This window comes from Cariama cristata, unplaced genomic scaffold (assembly GCF_000690535.1).
Source record: "Cariama cristata isolate BGI_N322 unplaced genomic scaffold, ASM69053v1 scaffold6296, whole genome shotgun sequence".
NCBI classification, from domain to species: Eukaryota; Metazoa; Chordata; class Aves; order Cariamiformes; family Cariamidae; genus Cariama; species Cariama cristata.
The window spans coordinates 9,915-27,695 of NW_009620255.1; the positions used below are offsets into that span (position 1 = coordinate 9,915).

The 17,781-nt window shown below is 39.8% G+C and overlaps 1 protein-coding gene across 1 annotated transcript; it reads right to left on the bottom strand.

Annotated features, from left to right (window-relative positions):
• Window positions 1–4,694: 4,694 nt before the first annotated feature.
• On the bottom strand, window positions 4,695–17,519 carry LOC104162739 (sodium/potassium/calcium exchanger 2-like). The gene is made up of 5 exons (XM_009701548.1): window positions 17,394–17,519; window positions 14,283–14,411; window positions 7,649–7,738; window positions 7,037–7,203; window positions 4,695–4,962 (listed from the first exon to the last, which is right to left on the bottom strand). Exons 1-5 carry the CDS (start codon window positions 17,517–17,519, stop codon window positions 4,713–4,715), a joined length of 762 nt encoding a protein of 253 aa, XP_009699850.1. The 3' UTR covers window positions 4,695–4,712.
• Window positions 17,520–17,781: the final 262 nt, after the last annotated feature.

The following is a 17,781-nucleotide window of genomic DNA, read 5'->3' on the forward strand; positions in this document are numbered from 1 at the left end:
ATTTATTTACAAGAGGTAAAATGGTTTCCAAGAATACAAGTGAATGCAAATTTTCTTTTTGTACATAGCTCCCAGGACAATTATTTTTGTTATGAAAGTGCATTTATGAAATACGGGATCCTAAGAAAAAAATCTGTATCTTACCCAAGTTAATGGCAGAAATCTTCTGGATTTCAGTGGGCCAGTTGTTGGAGAAGGGATTATTTCTTTGTTATAAATAAATAAATCCATCTCATACACACCTATATTTGATTCAGAGCATAAGTTATATGGACCACAAGATGCTATTTGAAAGAACTACTGCTGAAAGAAGAATAATTAAAAAAACATTGTATATCCCCTTTTTTGCAAAAGATGTAATGAAGTAAAAGAGAACCAGAGAAATAATCCCTTAAAAAACACCCAAACATTAATATTTCTAAGCATCTATTTTTTACAGTACTTGGATTAACCACGTTTAACCTACCGCTTTGTGGACCTTCATATCCACACACAACAGTACCATGAGCGAGTTACCGTAAACTACTTCAGAGAAGTGTATGTAGAAATTACATGGTAGGTTCATTGCCATTACAAACATAAAATGACAGCTAGATAAGCTTCTTTGTCACCCACTGTGTTTTATGCTTCATGAAGATTATGCAGACAACCACACTGATGGGATAAATAAGCAGAGGCATACAGACACAGAGAGCCTGTGTGCACTACAAGGAAGCACTAGCTTTCAGAAAAATAGCTAATTTAAAACACAGAGCTTTGCTGAAAGATTTTTGCATGTCTACATGTAATTCTTGAGGATATCATCCTCATATCACACTTTTTATCACACTTTCATAGCATTTACCCTACAGATTCAACCATGGTGCCTTTTGCAGAGGGAAGCCGGCTTTTTTTTTTTTTTTCTTTTTAGTGGAGAACAGCAAATACTTGTAGGACTCCAATGGTATTTTGCACTGATGGGACCCACTCTCTTTAATTCCAATGAAGTCAGTGCAGAAAATATTTAAACCAGGTTACAATCTGACCCATGAGCCTACTCAAATGCTACTGGAAATCCCTTCCAAAAATCATGTCCAACATTGGCTCTGTTCAGGTGTGATGGTGCCACAAAAAGCTGGCTATTTAACCTGAAGTTGCATTCTTATCTTTCTTACTGTGTTGCCAACCTGGTATTGTCCTGAAAACACTAAGATAGAACAGGATCTTGATCATAACACCAATTTCTGTATTAATTATTTGTTTATGCTTCATAAGGATGATGCAGCATCAATTGAATAAATGAGCACAGGCGTATGGACAGGTGGAAGAGGCTTCAATGCCGAGGAACTCGCTTTAGAATTCAGGGGACCAGATCCCTCATGAAGTCATTCAGAACTTTGATTGAAGAAAACAGGAATTTAATTTTGACTTCTAGGTGTACAAGGTTGAGAAACATTCATGGTTCACACACTGAAACAGTTTTGAACAATGAGAAAAACTTTATGCTGGGAAATTTGCTGTCATTGTAAAAATAGGAGTGTTGTAACAAGTGGTGTGCACTTTTGGCAGTGTTGAGCTGCCAAGCTGGATGTTACGGACATCCAGTCACTCGGCTGCAGTGGTTCTCAGCTGTTCTCTCAGCACTCCAATTTAAGATTTTCAGACTCCTCCAGCATGGGATAAGGGGCCATGCTTCTACCTCTATCCCATTCCTCTTTTGTCTCTACCAGCAGAGCTGTTGCCTTATAATCGAAAAGTACACCACCGTGCAAGTATCCTGAAACAGTTTACTCCAGCAGTTATGCAGAAAGCTGCCTTGGTAAGTATAGCCAGCTCTCAGAGCCAGCTGCCACAGAAAGCACCTCACAACTGAAACCTCTCCTGTTCCCCCCTGGAGCTGAGCTGCCACTGACCACACAATTATTCAGCCATTTGACTAATGATCTGCCCAGCAGATGCATGGCAGTGGGAGCCATGAGGCTTCTCATTCTGGAGCGGAAAAAATTACTTTTAATACCTTCCAAGAGAAATATGTTGATAGGGGCAAGCAGTCACAGGAAAAAAATGAGTCAGATATACATTTTAAGACAGTATACAAATACCATTACAGGATACCAGCCCTTAGCCCTACATAAAAAAAATTCTTCCTTCAAGCTGTTGATGCCAGCTTTGGACTGAAATATTTCCAGTGTGTAGGGCTTTCAATCTGTTGCTCTTTTCTCCCTACCTGCCCTCACCGCAGCAGTAGTCTCTGCTGCTGCTGCCCTCACATTTCAGAGCACATCAAAGTGCTCTGAACAGAGATCAGACTCTTGACCATCCTTGGTTTCTTGATTTGAAATGTCAGACCAGTGAATCTGGGCATCTTTGTATATTGTGAGTGCCCACAGACACAGACCTATTGTGATCCTGCACACGCTCTTTAGATTGCTCTGTCTTATTCTGCTCACTTGTGAAAGGATCACCTGTTTTGAGCACTATCATCAGAAATAAAAGCATTTGGTGACTCCTCTGATACAGATTATGCTGTGGAGTCAGCTCTGTATTTTGGGACACCTCTTTCATTTGAGCTCAGAACTTGGGTGATAGATGTGCTTTTGCAAGATTGATGCTCTTGTCAGCAGAGGCCCTGCAGGTATGTGTATATGCATCTTTCCATTGTGTTCACCTGTACAAACAAATGTTAAGAGGTGGGTAGCACTATTGTTAAGACAGGCTCTTAAATACACAGACAAATTTTTGCTCGCAATTAGAGCAGCTCACGCTAAAAAGCACTAAGAAGCAAGAAATGTTGCAAATGTATGTTTAAGATCAAACACTGATTCTGAGTGTGGCTAGGACTTAATACCTTAGGACTAGGCATGAGTAGCAGACATTGTAACTTCTAGTTTTCTTGCATTTGTTCATTAGTATCTCACTTTTTTCTTCATGGTATCACATAATATTAACATTTCAGTAATTTTTAATATGTATTTTTTATTGTTTTCTCTACCATTGTTTTCTGTCAAGTCTTTACCCTCTAACCAGATACTGTTATACATACAACAGGAAAACAGTAAAGGACAAAGGAGATGAGTGAGAAGCAAACCTCATGGAACACAGAAAAACAGACAAGACAAAATGTGCTGATCCTCTTGTTACACAGCTGTGAGCATAGCACTGCCATTGTGAGCACAATACAAATACAAAACAATGCTGAAAAAGGTCACAGAAATGCGCTGAAATTTCATGAACTCTAACTGCACAAAAGACTTAAACAAATGATGATTATCTGAAATAATTTCTTAACACCCGTTCCAGTTCTGCCATTATTATTTTTTTTTTCATCATCCAAACTACAGGAAAGATGAACACTTTGTTGCTTTCTCGTGCCTTATTTTTTTGTTCTAGGTTTGGACCTTCTCCTTCTCTCAGGATTTCAGTAAAAAAATATTGCATTTTCACTCCTTCCTGGGATTCTTCAGACATTCACACATCCAGCAATACTGAAAAAATTTTCAGGTAGGTTTCCTGTAGCTCCACTATATTTCAATTGTTAGTTTTTCCTACCTAGTTTCAAGATTTATAAAAGCAAATATAAACTGCCCCAGCTTTGTACATCAGCTCAGGATCTCTTCCAGCAATGGCTATATGTAGCTGTGAAGGTCCTTACACTCCAAGTAATAGTGAAAGGTAGCCTGTAAAACATATATCCACTTCAGCAATTAGGCTGCCGCTTTACAACTACTTCTATTTTCTGTATGAAATACTATGCATAAGCAAATCAGCCTTTTTCTTCTGGCATGAAAAGGCAAACTCATAATGATAACAGCATCTGAAAGCCATTGGTACTGTTGTTGGTATTGCTGCATTAGAAAAAATGGTGTGTTCACATAGTAGTTGTACGATCTCTCTGCATGCTGCTTTGCTATTAGAGAAGAAAGACTATCCCCATTCTGGTCTTTGCATGTGCATGCAATGAAAATCTGCACCAGTTACAAAATGTCCAGGCATGGCCTTTAGTGCCAGAGCCAGAGTTTTGGAATCTGAAGAGTTTTGCAAGATGTAATAAACCACCATTAACATCCCGCTGGTTGCCTTTACAGACCTGTGATGCAGAGGATCAAAATACTGATGAACTCCTTGGCTTTGTTGAAATTACATCACATAAATCCACTTACATGAAGAGATGTGCAAGCTCTTCCCTGTCTGTGACTCATGTGCTTGGTGTATGTTTTCCACTCAGGAGTTTCAGCAGATTATCAGGAAAAATCCCATACCAGGGTATGTGTGGGGTGGTGCCTCCACAAAGTTAATATTAGCATTCCCCTTAGAAGATGAGAGCTTTAAGAACTGAGCACGCTGTGTGTCTGTGTATACTACTACAGAGAAGAGGAAGTCTGTGGGTATGTACCATAGGCAGAGGAGAAGCCGTAGCTTTCACTGTTTCCATGCATGCGCAGCATCTCCAGTACTGAGCAGCGAGGATGTTCTGTAGCAGACAAAGAAAACCTCAGCGCAGCTGGACTCAGCCCTTTGTGTGTGACTGCACTGCCCAGCAGCAGTCTTTCTTCAACTCTGAGATCCACTCTTTGTATCCTTTTCTTTCTCTCTTTTAAAATTGAGGGAGAGGAAATTTACAAATCCTTGGGTTATTCTCATAGAAGCTTTCCATTGTGGTTTTTGCTGTTTCATTTTTATACGTATATTCTTTTGAATTTTTTTTTTTTTTTCTTGAGAAACAGCACTTTCCACTAGATGGAGACAGGACACTGGATCACCTTGTCCTCCAGGAGGACACTGACAATCAGGAACACAAAATAAAGCCCAAACATGAGAAAGCCCAGGATTTTATTCATTCTCCACTTGCAGAAAGCGATGGAGAGGATGACAAAGAGCAGCATGATGAAGAGGAGAACAATCGCACAGAACAGACCATTGCTGCTGACTGTCACCGGGGCAAAGCTGTTAATCACAGCATACAGGAGCCATGGAAGAGGAAGGCTGTTAAGAAAGAGAAAAATAAATTGGAAACATTGCAGACCTGCAGAAAGGGGCACTAGAAAGTTTTGGGAGGCACTTCAAAGTACAACCAGAGGCTTCCTGCATAAAATGAGACAGGAAGAGTTTCAACTCTTCTAATATGTACATAAATCTAATTTGTCAGCTTGCTCGTGGTTCTTGGGGAGAACATACAGGATTTAGGCTCTCCACTTTTCCACCAGTTACACTAGTGAATTATATTTCCTTTGGCTGACAAATCACCTGGCATCCTGTCTGTGAGCAGGAAGACCCCTTTCATTTGTTTGTTGGATATCAGACCATCTGCAGAAGAATTTACTTCCTCCCTTTTCCAAGAGCCTGCATGACAGGAGGGTGGGTTGCATAAAGACATATCTTTGCCATGAAGAACCAGCATTCTGCAAGGCACTGCCCCCAAAATTTGGCCCTTAAAAGCCTTGATCCACGTTTATTGTACAAACCTGTGTTAAAATGTGAACTTGAACTGAATTCTAGCTTAATTTCTATTTCTGTATTTGCTGTCACTGCATTTCTCACCTCTGATGCCACAGAATGAGGCAACATCCCTGTGGAAGGTGTCAAGCTGAAATAAATATTTAAGCCACTGATCGGAGCTTAGCAGGCTTAAAAAGCATGAAGAGAACTGTCAGAAGCTCACAACATTCAAAGTTAGAATAAGCAGCTCAAGAGAGAATATTTTATTTCAGCCTTGGTACTAACCACACCAGCCTACAGCTCCACTGTGCCATTTCTGCTGTAAATACGCCAGGTCTAGCTGACTAGTACAGGACAACAATATTTCCATTGGCAGGAAGATGAAAAATTTTAAGAAAAGTAAGAAAGAATTGCAAAAGAGAAAAGTATTGTAATGCACCCTATGTGCTTTAAGTCAAAGCACGCAGTAGTGAAGAATGTTTTCATACATTTTGCAGGTCTGCTGCTTATAGATGTTATTTCAAACACTTCATGCTTCCAGATTAATGGAAAAAAGTGGCCCAGTTTTCCTGCTGTGTCCAAAGGTACTGCCATTACCTAACAGACAGAGTGAAAAGGCGATTTACTATCCCCTCTAACTTCAGGATCCCTTTTTGTACCTGTGCAGTTGCTGGTTTATTTTCAGCAGTGAAGAACTAGGCTGTATGGGACTACGACTATGACTAGACCTGATCTTCTGCGTTTGTGATAGCAAGAAACAACCAAAGATGGCGAAACTGAGAGTATGGACATGATTCTCAGTGCTTCTATCCTGTGTTGAAGATGGGAATGTGGGAATAAAGACGGAGTTTGTCTGTGTATTTCCTGCACATTTTTGAAACACCAAGGCATAGATTACAACATTTCTGGACCTGATCTAAATTTGTCTCTAAAGGTCAAAAAGGAATTTGAATTCCAACTGCATGCCACACATCATTATCCTAGCACTGCTGTGAAGCAGTGAAGTGTAAATAGCACATTTCTGCACAATCTTACGTTGCTTCACATTGTCAGAGCTATACAAAGGGTCCTTTGTGTTAATAGGGAATTGGTTTGTGATTTGGGACTTGCCAGGTATATAAAAAAATCACATGTCAACAACAGCCTAAATGAGCTACACAAGACAATGACATCCTGGTTTTATTACAACAAACACATTGAACACTGCAGAGGCAATGAATTATTCCCGATCATCGTTTAGAGAAAAAGCTCTAGCATAAGCACAATGAGTGGTAACATAAGTGAACAACAGTAACCTGACAAAATCATAAAAAGCTTCAGAAATGCCTTCTTGGAACAATGCTCTTGCATACTTTTTAAAGCACAATTCACTTGCCTAGGCAGCCCTGCAATGTATCAAAGAGAGAATTAGGCAACAAATTTGTAACAATTCTGTCATGCAAATGTCTATAAACTTCTGAGCCCTTGAAATAGTAACATCTGTTGCATATTTGCCTCACACTCCTTTTTAAGCATCAATGGCAGAAAATTGTTGTAGGCAGCACCTTGGCAAAACCATGGCAACAGGCTAAGAACAAAAGACTTGTTAAAATAGACACAATTTTCTTGCTGTAGGACTTACCCCACTGTGATGTCAAATATGTTGCTTCCAACAGAACTGGATACAGCCATATCCCCCAGACCTTTGCGTGCTACAATAACACTGGTAATGAGGTCAGGAATGGATGTGCCAGCAGCTAGGATAGTCAAGCCCATGATTTCTTCACTAATACCAATGGTCTCTCCAACCTAAAAGGGTTTAAGCAAAAACAGCAAACCAACATCCTGCAGTGAAGAAATGCTTTCTGCTGTAAACCTGTTTGACCCGGAACATTATACTGGAGCTTGCTGACTAGCTTGGAGAATACAGGCAAGGTTGGGCAATGACTTGTTTTCACAGATTTCCACATTTCAGGGGAAAGATAAGATTGCCAAATAGAATAAGCAGGTATTGACAAGCAGTTGCTGATGGCTCTAATGTTACCAGAACGATTAAGTCCTGCGGTCAGCACAATCACAGCTCTCTGAAGTACTTTCCATTTACTGAGTAGTGATTTACTTCATCCATGGTTGTAGCTCCTAAAATAAAGCACTACTCAGCATGAGACAGATGATGAACTCTGATACTAAATGAGCTCTCACAGTGCAAAACACAATGCAAGGTTTGTATTTTGTATTGGTATCACCTCCTTACCTGATGTGCCCACCAGACCATCAAGTAAGAGAAAAATGCAATCCAGCTGATAGAGCCAAAAAATGTGATAGGAAAAAATTTTCTTGACCTCTGAAACAGAAACAAAGACAAACAGTGAACACCTATGTTGAAGGCTGATGTGCTCTACTCTTACTTGCTTCTCAAAATGAGAGTGGCCTCTCATATTTTCTGATCATTTATTCCAACCAACTATTCTGATCATCATCAGATGATCAAAATTAATGTCAAGAATGGTAAGAAACTGTCTCCCTACACTGGTATATGCTTACTTATGCCTCATTCTTCCAACTGCTTCAGTTGTAAAATAATACTTCCTAACAACTTTTATGATGAATGGCAAATTTTCAGTTGTCATTTGTATCATAGTCTGTTATGCTGCAGTTTGCATATATGTTTAGCTGAATGGTGGTTTGACTTCTAAATTTATTAATAAATTCATGTTTATTCAGAAAGAATGTTTTCAAATTGCTAGAACAGGTACCCATACCTTTCATTCATACATCAATAACTTTGTGCAACACCTTTCACAGCATAACAAGGACTGCCATATGACGCAGCTAAAAAAATACACATTTAAAATTTATTAGGGCATTTACTGTTCTTGGGAAAACAACCCACTTTCTCAATTAGAACAGAAGATACATTAAGCATATATTTGACATGCTTTGTTTTGTAGAGAAGTTTGTCAAAAAAACATGTAAAACACACTCTGAAGTCCTTCAATGAATTAAAAAATCTGTACAACATCAAAGTAACTTCATTTTCATTCTCAATGTCTCCTTTCCTAATGTCAAACTTTGAACAGATAAAGTTCTTGCAGCCAATGAATGAGTTCTATTCAGATTAATGATTTATTGTGGTTTCTGTTCTTTCCAGTCTTTTGCCTTATCCATATTTCCTATTGACTAGCTAGATCTATGTAACAAAAAGAGATCAAGTCAACTACTAAAGGAAGGAAACACAACTGCAGTACTGTACCAGAAAATCACTAAATCAAATTAGTGTTTAAAATTAAATCTGTATGGTGAATGAATGCTACCAGTCTTGAATGAAACCACAATCTTTATGGGCATCAACCTTCTGAACACAGATTCTCACCCCAGATGACTTCTGATGTGCCACTAGCAGAGTCCTACAAATTTTCATGAATAACCAGTAGGACTGCTTGTGGAAGTAAGTTATACCTCTTTAAATACTTGTTCCAGCTGCTTCATGATCCTGCACTACCTTTTCCTGTTAAGTCCTCACTAAACCCACTTCTACTTTTTGCTCTGCGGGGGTGTCTAGAATTTTTGGGCAGTGTACCTTGCCTGTACCCCTCTCCACTGCAGGATGTGTCCCTGCTGCACCAGGAGACTCATTAGCCTGTGGGTCATCCCTAGGTGTTGTGGGAGCAGACAGGACTGCAGAGCTTTCCCTGAACATGACTTTTGGAGAGAAAATGCTATTTGGGTTTTGCCAATTCAGCTTGCTTGAGCCATGATAAAGCCCTCTTTTTTAGGGAGTTTACAGAACTGCACAGCCAACTTTTCTTGTATAATAGACACAAGAGGCATTTATACGGGGCAGCCTCATGTTTAGGAACTGATCAGCATGGGTGGCTGTGGACTAAGAGGTGCTCAGTGCACTGGGCTGGCCATTAGAGCTGGTCATGTGGGAATGACTTTCTTTTGTCAGCTGAACCAGAAAAGAGCAAAGCTGCTCCACAGGTCACTGAAATTGTGTAGACTCTTTCTGCTGATGTAAATGGAATGAGATCAGGTCATTACTAATGGGGAAAAAAGTAAACTCAGCAATGGCAATTGTGCACACTCATCTACAGGACGGGACAATGAAAAGGTCCGTATCTGCTCTAGCAGTACGTGCAGTTGTATGCTATGCTACAGAACACTTGTTCACTCCCTGTGGGCACTTTCCATAATATTAAATATCCTCCTGAAAACTGAGCTCATAAACATTGACTAACACGACCTAGAGAACTCCACAATTGAATATACATAGAAACACATGTTAAAGATGGTATAGATTTAACAACACTCCCAAACCCCCTCAAATATAAATAAATAACTGGACCGCTACTGGAGTAAGAAGATCATTCCCGTAGGTGTTTTAAATGGACTGTCTTTAAATATAAGCATAAATAACCATAATAGCACCTGGAAACATCCTTTTCATATAAATTCCATTACTGTCACAAGCAGTGTTTCTATAACTGCCCAGGGTACTTTGGTTGATCTGCTTCTTAACTCTATACAGAATAAACAGAGTTACTTTTTCAAAACAGAGTTTTAAATTTTTATCAAATCAGAAAAATCTGATAATGAGCTTTGATGTTTAAACCTACTCAGATGGATTTTCAGTTTTAAAATCAAAACTTTACATGCATTGGGAGACAGAAGATTGTAGTCTGAAAGGAACACAATTTGAAAGGAACATGAAAATGGCTGTGAAAATAGTGATCTGACGTCAGTGGGAGTAGCGTTGAGTCTGGAAAGGAAAAATGAATCTAAACAGCCATTTCCTTTTTTTGAACTAAATAGCTAGCACTCCTTTTTCACCATTCTTAGTAGCCAACTCTTTGAAATTCCAACATTTTTTGTCTTCTTTGTAAAAACTGAGATTTTCTGGCAACACATACAGTGAAAGAGATGATGAAGCAGTAAGTTTGTTGCAGCTGGCCACAAAATCTACACAGAGCACCCCATAGCAATTCAATTTGAATAATCACTATATAACACTCAAGATATAAGCGTACATTGGCTTACACAAAACTAATACAGCAAGAGCTGTACTGGCCAGTAATAGCTCTCTGTCAGTGCGATTCTATATACCAAATGGTTCTTGCAAAATAAGGAGACATTGCCTATCTAAGTCAGACACCCACAGAATTCGGATGGCTAAGAATTACAAGTCAGTAACTTTGCAGCATGTGTATCCCTAGCCTGTCTTGGACAACCCTCTCTCAGTAAAATTAACTGATAAGCAGCAGTTCAAGACTAAGAGTACTTTAATAGGCTTAACAGTTTAATTACCTATTTTAAAAGGGTGAACATTTAAACTCAAAAAGGGCAAAATTTAAAGCTTGTACATATTACAGGTGATGAAATCAATAGTGGACTTCATAGATGCTGCTATATAATTTGCATATAGATGCAATTTTTAAAAAGCAGTAACGAGGGTGCTGATTCTTTTTGGGATGCTGGACTTTATTTCCACAGTATAATAGTTATGCTTATTTTGTAACTAATGTGAGCGTTCTTTTGAGATTTATCTCATTGCAACTCCCTAGCTCTTGGAAATATAGTGAGCTGCCAATTCCAAGCATTTTCCTAGAAGAATTAGTCAGAGAGAGCAATACTTCTCTCCACCTTTTCTGGTAGCTGTTGTGATGGTTGCCTTGTAAAGACAGAGAGCCCAGTTTAATACCAATTGGTTCTGTTGTGGTCATGGTAACAGAGAAATGAGAAAAGCCATGGCTCATTCCGTTCATATGCTATTTTCTTTTAACAAAAGAGAAAGAATTTTGTAGTTCCACTGTAGATTGGTTGGATTGGTACTGTTCCTGTCTATCACCAATCTTAAGGACATTTTTCTTGGTACATTTCTGTATTGATTTCATGCCAGTGTCTGAAAAATAGGACTCTAAGTAGCAAGAATGATGCAAGTATGAAGATTTGATCCTGAAACATGGTGAGTGCTTAATAATTTGCAAGGTAGCTGTCTTAGTTTTAGCCAGTATTATTACCAACATCTTTACTTTACCTTTAACCTGAGTGAGTCATATGTTTGTCTCGGACATAAATTTATCTGCATTGCAAGCTTTGATTTTCCTTTCATACTTGACAGCGCTAAAATCCAATTACTCAGAACCTGTTACTGTAACTGGATCTGTGCGGGAACATCTTGTCCTTGTCCCCTTGGTAACAGTGCATCTCTGTATGGCAGTAAGAGTTCATGTAAGTTGTAATCCTTCGTTAGCAATGGGAATTTGCAGAGATACAATGAACTGCCCCATATGTGTCCAGTGGCAGCAGGACTGGAGCCCCAACAGCTATTTTTCTGGCCTGTAACATGAAGGGATGGACAGTGCAGCATGGCGATAACAAAAGAGGTGGTGTTCAATATCTGCACTGACCCACTAGGCCACCTTGGCCACGTCATTTTCCTTTCAATCTTTCAATATCCCTTGCTGCAGGAGGTGGACAGTTACGTTTCTGGCCTTTACAGAGCCACTGGGGTAAATAAGGTACTAGTACGGGAAAAATATCCGTTATTGCTCAAAAACACCTGACCAAAAAATCAGGTATAAAATTCCCCAAGGGCACACCTACCTCTGGCGTACTGCCAGCAACATTATTGATGTTACAGAAAGGACTTTAATATATACTGGCTTAATGTAAGCAGGAATTATTAAGGCACTGAACACACATTAAAACATGTCAGCTATTGAATTAGCTGAGAGTATAGTTGAACTAATGCATAATCTACTCAAAGTTTATAAAAATCTGCATATGCATACACCAGAGCATAATAAGGCAGCAAGGATTTTGCTAACTTTGTAACCAGAGACCTTGTATATGAAATTATTTTTCTATAGCTTCTGGGTCTCAGGGAGCTAAATATAGCTTGATGTAGTACAAGTAAATGCAGTCAAACCATCTCCATTATGTGGAGACAAAATATACTTTAGAAAAGAAACTCTAGGAGGAAAGGAGAACTCATTTTTGAAAAGTGGATACTCACAGAGGATGTCAAAGGCTCCATATAGTCTCTCAAATCAGTATATAGCACACAAGTGTTCATTTTATATATCCACGGTAGGCCTACCTACAAAATCCATTTAAGTATTATTTTAGGTTTGTTTTAACTTTTGCCTCACAGATTTCATGGAAAGTTGTTTTCTGATGCACATGCTGAGCTGTGATACTGGGGTTTGTTTTTGTTAGGAAGGGAATAGCGAGGATGGCACAAGTGAGAATATTTTAGAGACAAACATACTAATGAAGTGTCCTTGAAAAGTTAGACAGTTTATGCAACTATCTGGTTAATTCTTTGACAGCAATGTTGCAAGTAAGCAGCTTGTCATACTGATACAGCCTGTTACCTCTTCTGTTATTACTACATGTAATTACAAACTACATTTCTTTTACTTTATAAAAAGCTACTCCTTTCAGTGAAGGAGTTTTTAAAACTCTGTTCCCCATTGAAGTATCTGGCATATAGAACTTCGCTTATCTTCTGTGTATGGGAGGGTATTTTAGCTACAGGATGTCAGCCTGCCAGTTTTGTTGTGAACAATACTAGTGTTAATAATCACGCACCACACAGTTGCATGCAACTTCTTGAGATATTCACTTTCCAAAACCGTTATTGTAACAACTGTTCTCATTTGTACCATACAGAATATTGGATAAGGCAACATGTCTATTGTTGTTAACTTCAGATTTTCAAAATTCGTAATAATGCATATACTTATTTCTTAGCAGTACTTGCTCATTTCGGGCCAGATTATGAAAAAAATTACAGGGATGGTTTTGAATGATAAAAGGAGGCATAAATACAGAAATAAACAATCTTGAAATTCATGTAGTATGCTCTCTGTGTTACCAAACAAAAAGTGTTTACCAGAGTTGTTTGAAAACTTTAAGAAAAGAAAGCTTAAAGATTGGAAGGGAAAATGTCAGTTTATATCTTTCGAGAAACCTTTATCTAAGAGCAAATCAGAGGTCTTATTTTAAACTTGTTTCTTGCACTGAACTGCAGTTTTTCAGTGTGTGGGATGGGAAAGTTTTTCAGTGTGTGTGAGGACGAAAAAAGAATTCAGAGTGTTGATTTATAACCTTATAAGCTGTGCATCCCTCTCTTGCAGCAGTTTTAAATCTATTTTTAATCCAGAAAGGAAAAGAGATTAAAACACTACTAAAAGATTTTTTCAGCTCTTGACTTTTCTTTTACTTTCCATGAGCCTCCTCAGTCAGGTCTATTTGTACACGTGAATATAAAAGTGGTAAGACTTGATAACTTGTCACAATAAGGCATTTGTATTAATAATCAGTCTTACATTACTTCAAGCTGTGTTTGGGACAAAACTAGCAAGTATTTTACACATGGAAGGACTTATAAATCTTGTTCTAGTATAAAAATTAAAAGATGACAAGTAGAAGACAAGGTCTAGTAGAACATGTATTTAAGAGAAATGTGTATCATTATTTTTGAACACAGAGAAAATTTAGACAGTCTAAAATCTTTCCAGTCGTATCCTTTAGGGCACTGGAGATGGACAGAATTCCTCAGCACTTACGTCATATTCAGTGGAGATCTAGAAATGTAGATATGAAGGCCTCAAAGAAGTTTTAAGAGCTTTCACTTTGTGTCATAAAATATTAGTGAATACAAATGGCAATCTTCATGGAGCTGTTACCAACCAGTTGCCCGTAAGTACTCATTCGAAGATTTGAAGATTGATGATGTGACCTCTTCTTCAAAGAAGGAACTGTTAAAAAAATTCATTAGCTCTGTTTTTACATAAATCCACTACAGTTCCTTTTTGGCATTTAACTAGAGAGCCACCCTGTTGTGCAGAACTCACTGACTTACAACAACGGCTACTTACAGGGTTTCTGACATCCGGGAGGGAAGCCCACAGTGGAAAAGCAATGGGTAATACAAGAAGGTAGGTGAGCTGCTTGCGTGGGGTGTCAGGCCAGGCCAGGCTGAGAGGCTGGTCCTCATCCTCTTCATTCTGTAAGAAAAACCACAGTAAGCGGAATATTGAAGTGAATGAATGAGGTTAGGGTTTCTTTAAAGAGGAGTCCTAAGGACTGTGCTGTGTTTCAGTGAGAACCCATGGGGTCTGAAAACATTGCATTAACACCACACCTGCCTAACAACATTAGCTAGGACACAGTAGAAGGATTTTGGTGAGACTATGAGGTATCCCTGCAGCACAGCCTGCCTGAGGATGTCTGTTTGCAGCTATGCTGACAGTGATGCTAGTCCCTTGGGATGCACTGAACAGTGTCATGCCTTTTCCCTGGAAGGAAACCTTGTGCCTCTGATATGTCTTCCCACAGACTCTCCCTTGGGATGTGGGCTAGTTTAGTCAGGGATCAAAACTGGTCTGGACTGCATCAATCCTGGCCACATAATTAGGGATGGGGATAGGGTTACAAATAGAGAGAGAGAGAGTGACAGAGAGAGGCAGAGGTAGTGGTAAAGGTATGTGTGTGCATGAGTGTGTGTATGCACACACAAACTATATATGTATACATATGTCTAACTCTTAAAACTTTTGTGAGTAACTTAAAAAGTTACTATTTAAGATGTGTGCATGTGTGTGTGTATGCACACACAAACATCTATCTTCATGTAAACAGAGATACATATATGTGCATATATATATGTATACATATGTCTAACTCTTAAAACTTTTGTGAGTAACTTAAAAAGTTACTATTTAAGATACATACAGAGAGACAGGGAGAGAGATGTGCATTTACTTGTTCATAGGACCACAGGGTAATTCAGGCTGGCAGGGACCTGGGGAGCTCCACTGCTCAGCCGGGGGGGTCAGACCGGGCTGCTCAGGGCTCTGCCCAGCCAAACTGTGAAACCCCCAAGGATGGAAATGGCCCAAACTCCCTGGGCCCCAGCTCCCCTGCTGGGCTGTCCTCATGGGGAAAAGGCTTCTCCTTATCTCCAGCTTGAGTCTCTCATGTTTAGACCTGGCACAACACAGCAGTTTTCTTAACAACTTGGTGCTAAAACTAAAGGAAAAACATTCCTCTCCTATTTGTGTAGCTGATGTTCACATCAATCTCTAGTATCCTTTTATGTGTGTGCTGTTTACCTGTGACTTCTATTACCTTCCTCCACGACAGAAAACCTTTTGGCTGCCACACACTTCTCTTTCCTTAGACTGCTTCTGCTAACAAAATGGAGCCCTCTCAGACTGCCACAGAAAGCAAGCAAAGTGAGCATGATTCAGCCTTTTGGGTGTATGTATTAAAATGACTTTTTAACTTTTAACATACGTAGGCAATGTCTCCAGAATTGCACATGGATCTAACAGAATAAAGCAACAGAAAAAATGGCCTAAACAGTTCTTTCACATAAGTGTGTGTAATGCAAACCCTGTTAAGCTGTTAAACCTGTGGAAAGATTCCTAGAGAGCTCAGGGAAAACTAAAGTCCAAAAAAGAGTATCTGGTGAAAACTGTGTTTGAGAATATGAGAGGTGTACAACCACTTCTTCATGTACTGTTCTTGTTTTCTTCTTTTGCAAAAAGATAATAATTGAGAATTCAGTCCTCTCTTGTTAGCTATTGCCCTGTCTTAAGATTGTTTTCATAAACCTTATGACAATGCTGTCAGATTCAGTCATTTGAATGACCACATCAGTTTTTTTTTTCCTGAGCAAAAGTGTTATTGATGAAATGTCACCATGTATTGGTATTGTTCATAATATTTTCTACTTACTGCTAATTTTGATTGAAGAGCCGGTCTTAATTATTCCACTATTATGAACTCCTGAATTGTTCAACTATTCAGCTACCTGAACTGATTCGTACCTACAGAGGCAAGCCCAACTCTTAGTTTAGGCTCTTCCATCATGACTGTATCATCACCTGATATTGATGGACTGGAAGTAAATCCCTATTTACCTCTTGACACATTGACAGGCTGCAGCTACTTTGACAGTTATGTGCTGATGTCAACAGAAGACAGTCTTTTGTTAACATCTACACTTTGTGAAACTCCCAAGTTGCATGATGGTAAGACGACAGTAAAGTGAACCGGTCTTAAGATGTATAATCATTAAAATATTTAAAAAACATACATAGACACACTTTGTCACACTCCACTGAGTACTTAAGAGGCTCCTGAGCTGCTTAAGACTCCTCAGACTTTTTCTCCAGGCCCTGCACCAGCTTCATTGCCCTTCTCTGGACTCACTCCAGCACCTCAATGTCTTTCTTGTAGTGAGGGGCCCAAAACTGAACCCAGTATTCGAGGTGTGGCCTCACCAGTGCTGAGTACAGGGGGACAATCACTTCCCTCGTCCTGCTGGCCATGCTATTTCCCATACAAGCCAGGATACCATTGGCCTACTTGGCTACCTGGGCACACTACTGGCTCATGTTCAGCTGGCTGTCAACCAATACCCTCAGGTCCTTTTCCACCCGGCAACTTTCCAGCGACTTGTCCCCAAGCCTGTAGCGTTGCGTGGGGTTGTTATGATCCAAGTGCAGGACCCGGTGCTTAGCCTTGTTGAAACTCAAACAGTTGGCCTCGGCCCATCGATGCAGCCTGTCCAGATTGCTCTATAGAGTCTTTCTACCCTCCAGCAGATCAATACCTCCACCCAGCTTGGTGTCATCTGCAAACTTACTGAGGGTGCACTGAATCCCCTTGTCCAGATCACTGCTAAAGATATTAAACAGAACTGGCCCCCACACTGAGCCCTGGGGAATACCACTGGTGACCGGCTGCCAACTGGATTTAATTCCATTCACCACAACTCTTTGGGCCTGGCCATCCATCCTGCTTTTCACTCAGCAAAGAGCACATCCATCCAAGCCGTGAGCATCCAGTTTCTCCAGGAGAATGCTGTGGAAAATTATGTCACTAAATTAGTAAACACTAAATTAGTAAACACTAAACTGTTTACTAAAGTCCAGGCAAACAACATCCACAGCCTTTCCCTCATCCACTAAGCCAGTCACCTTATCATAGAAGAAGATCAGGTCAGTCAAGCAGGATCTGCCTTTCACAAACCCATGCTGACTGGGTCTGATCACCTGGTTGTCCTGTATGTGCCGCGTGATGGCAGTCAAGATGATCTGGTCCATAACCTTCCCTGGCACCAAGGTCAGGCTGACAGGCCTGTAGTTCCCTGGTTCCTCCTTCTGGCCCTTATTGTAGATGGGCATCAACATTTGCTACCCTCCAGACAACTGGGACCACCTCAGTTATCCAGGACTGCTGATAAGCGATTGAAAGTGGATTGGTAAGCCCTTCCGCCAGCTCTTTCAGTACTACCCTTGGGTGGATCCCATCTGGCCCCATAGGCTTGTGTGAGTCCAAGTGGTGTAGCAAGTCACTAACCATTTC

Excerpts from the sequence above, each read along its gene's own strand:
- LOC104162739 (XM_009701548.1), bottom strand. The coding sequence starts at position 17,519 with ATGGACCAGATCATCTTGACTGCCATCACGCGGCACATACAGGACAAC. Across the intron at positions 7,739-14,282 it reads TCCCGGATGTCAGAAACCCT|AGGTCAAGAAAATTTTTTCC; the intron begins GTAAGTAGCCGT and ends TTTCTGTTTCAG. Across the intron at positions 4,963-7,036 it reads ATATTTGACATCACAGTGGG|CCTTCCTCTTCCATGGCTCC; the intron begins GTAAGTCCTACA and ends CTTTCTTAACAG.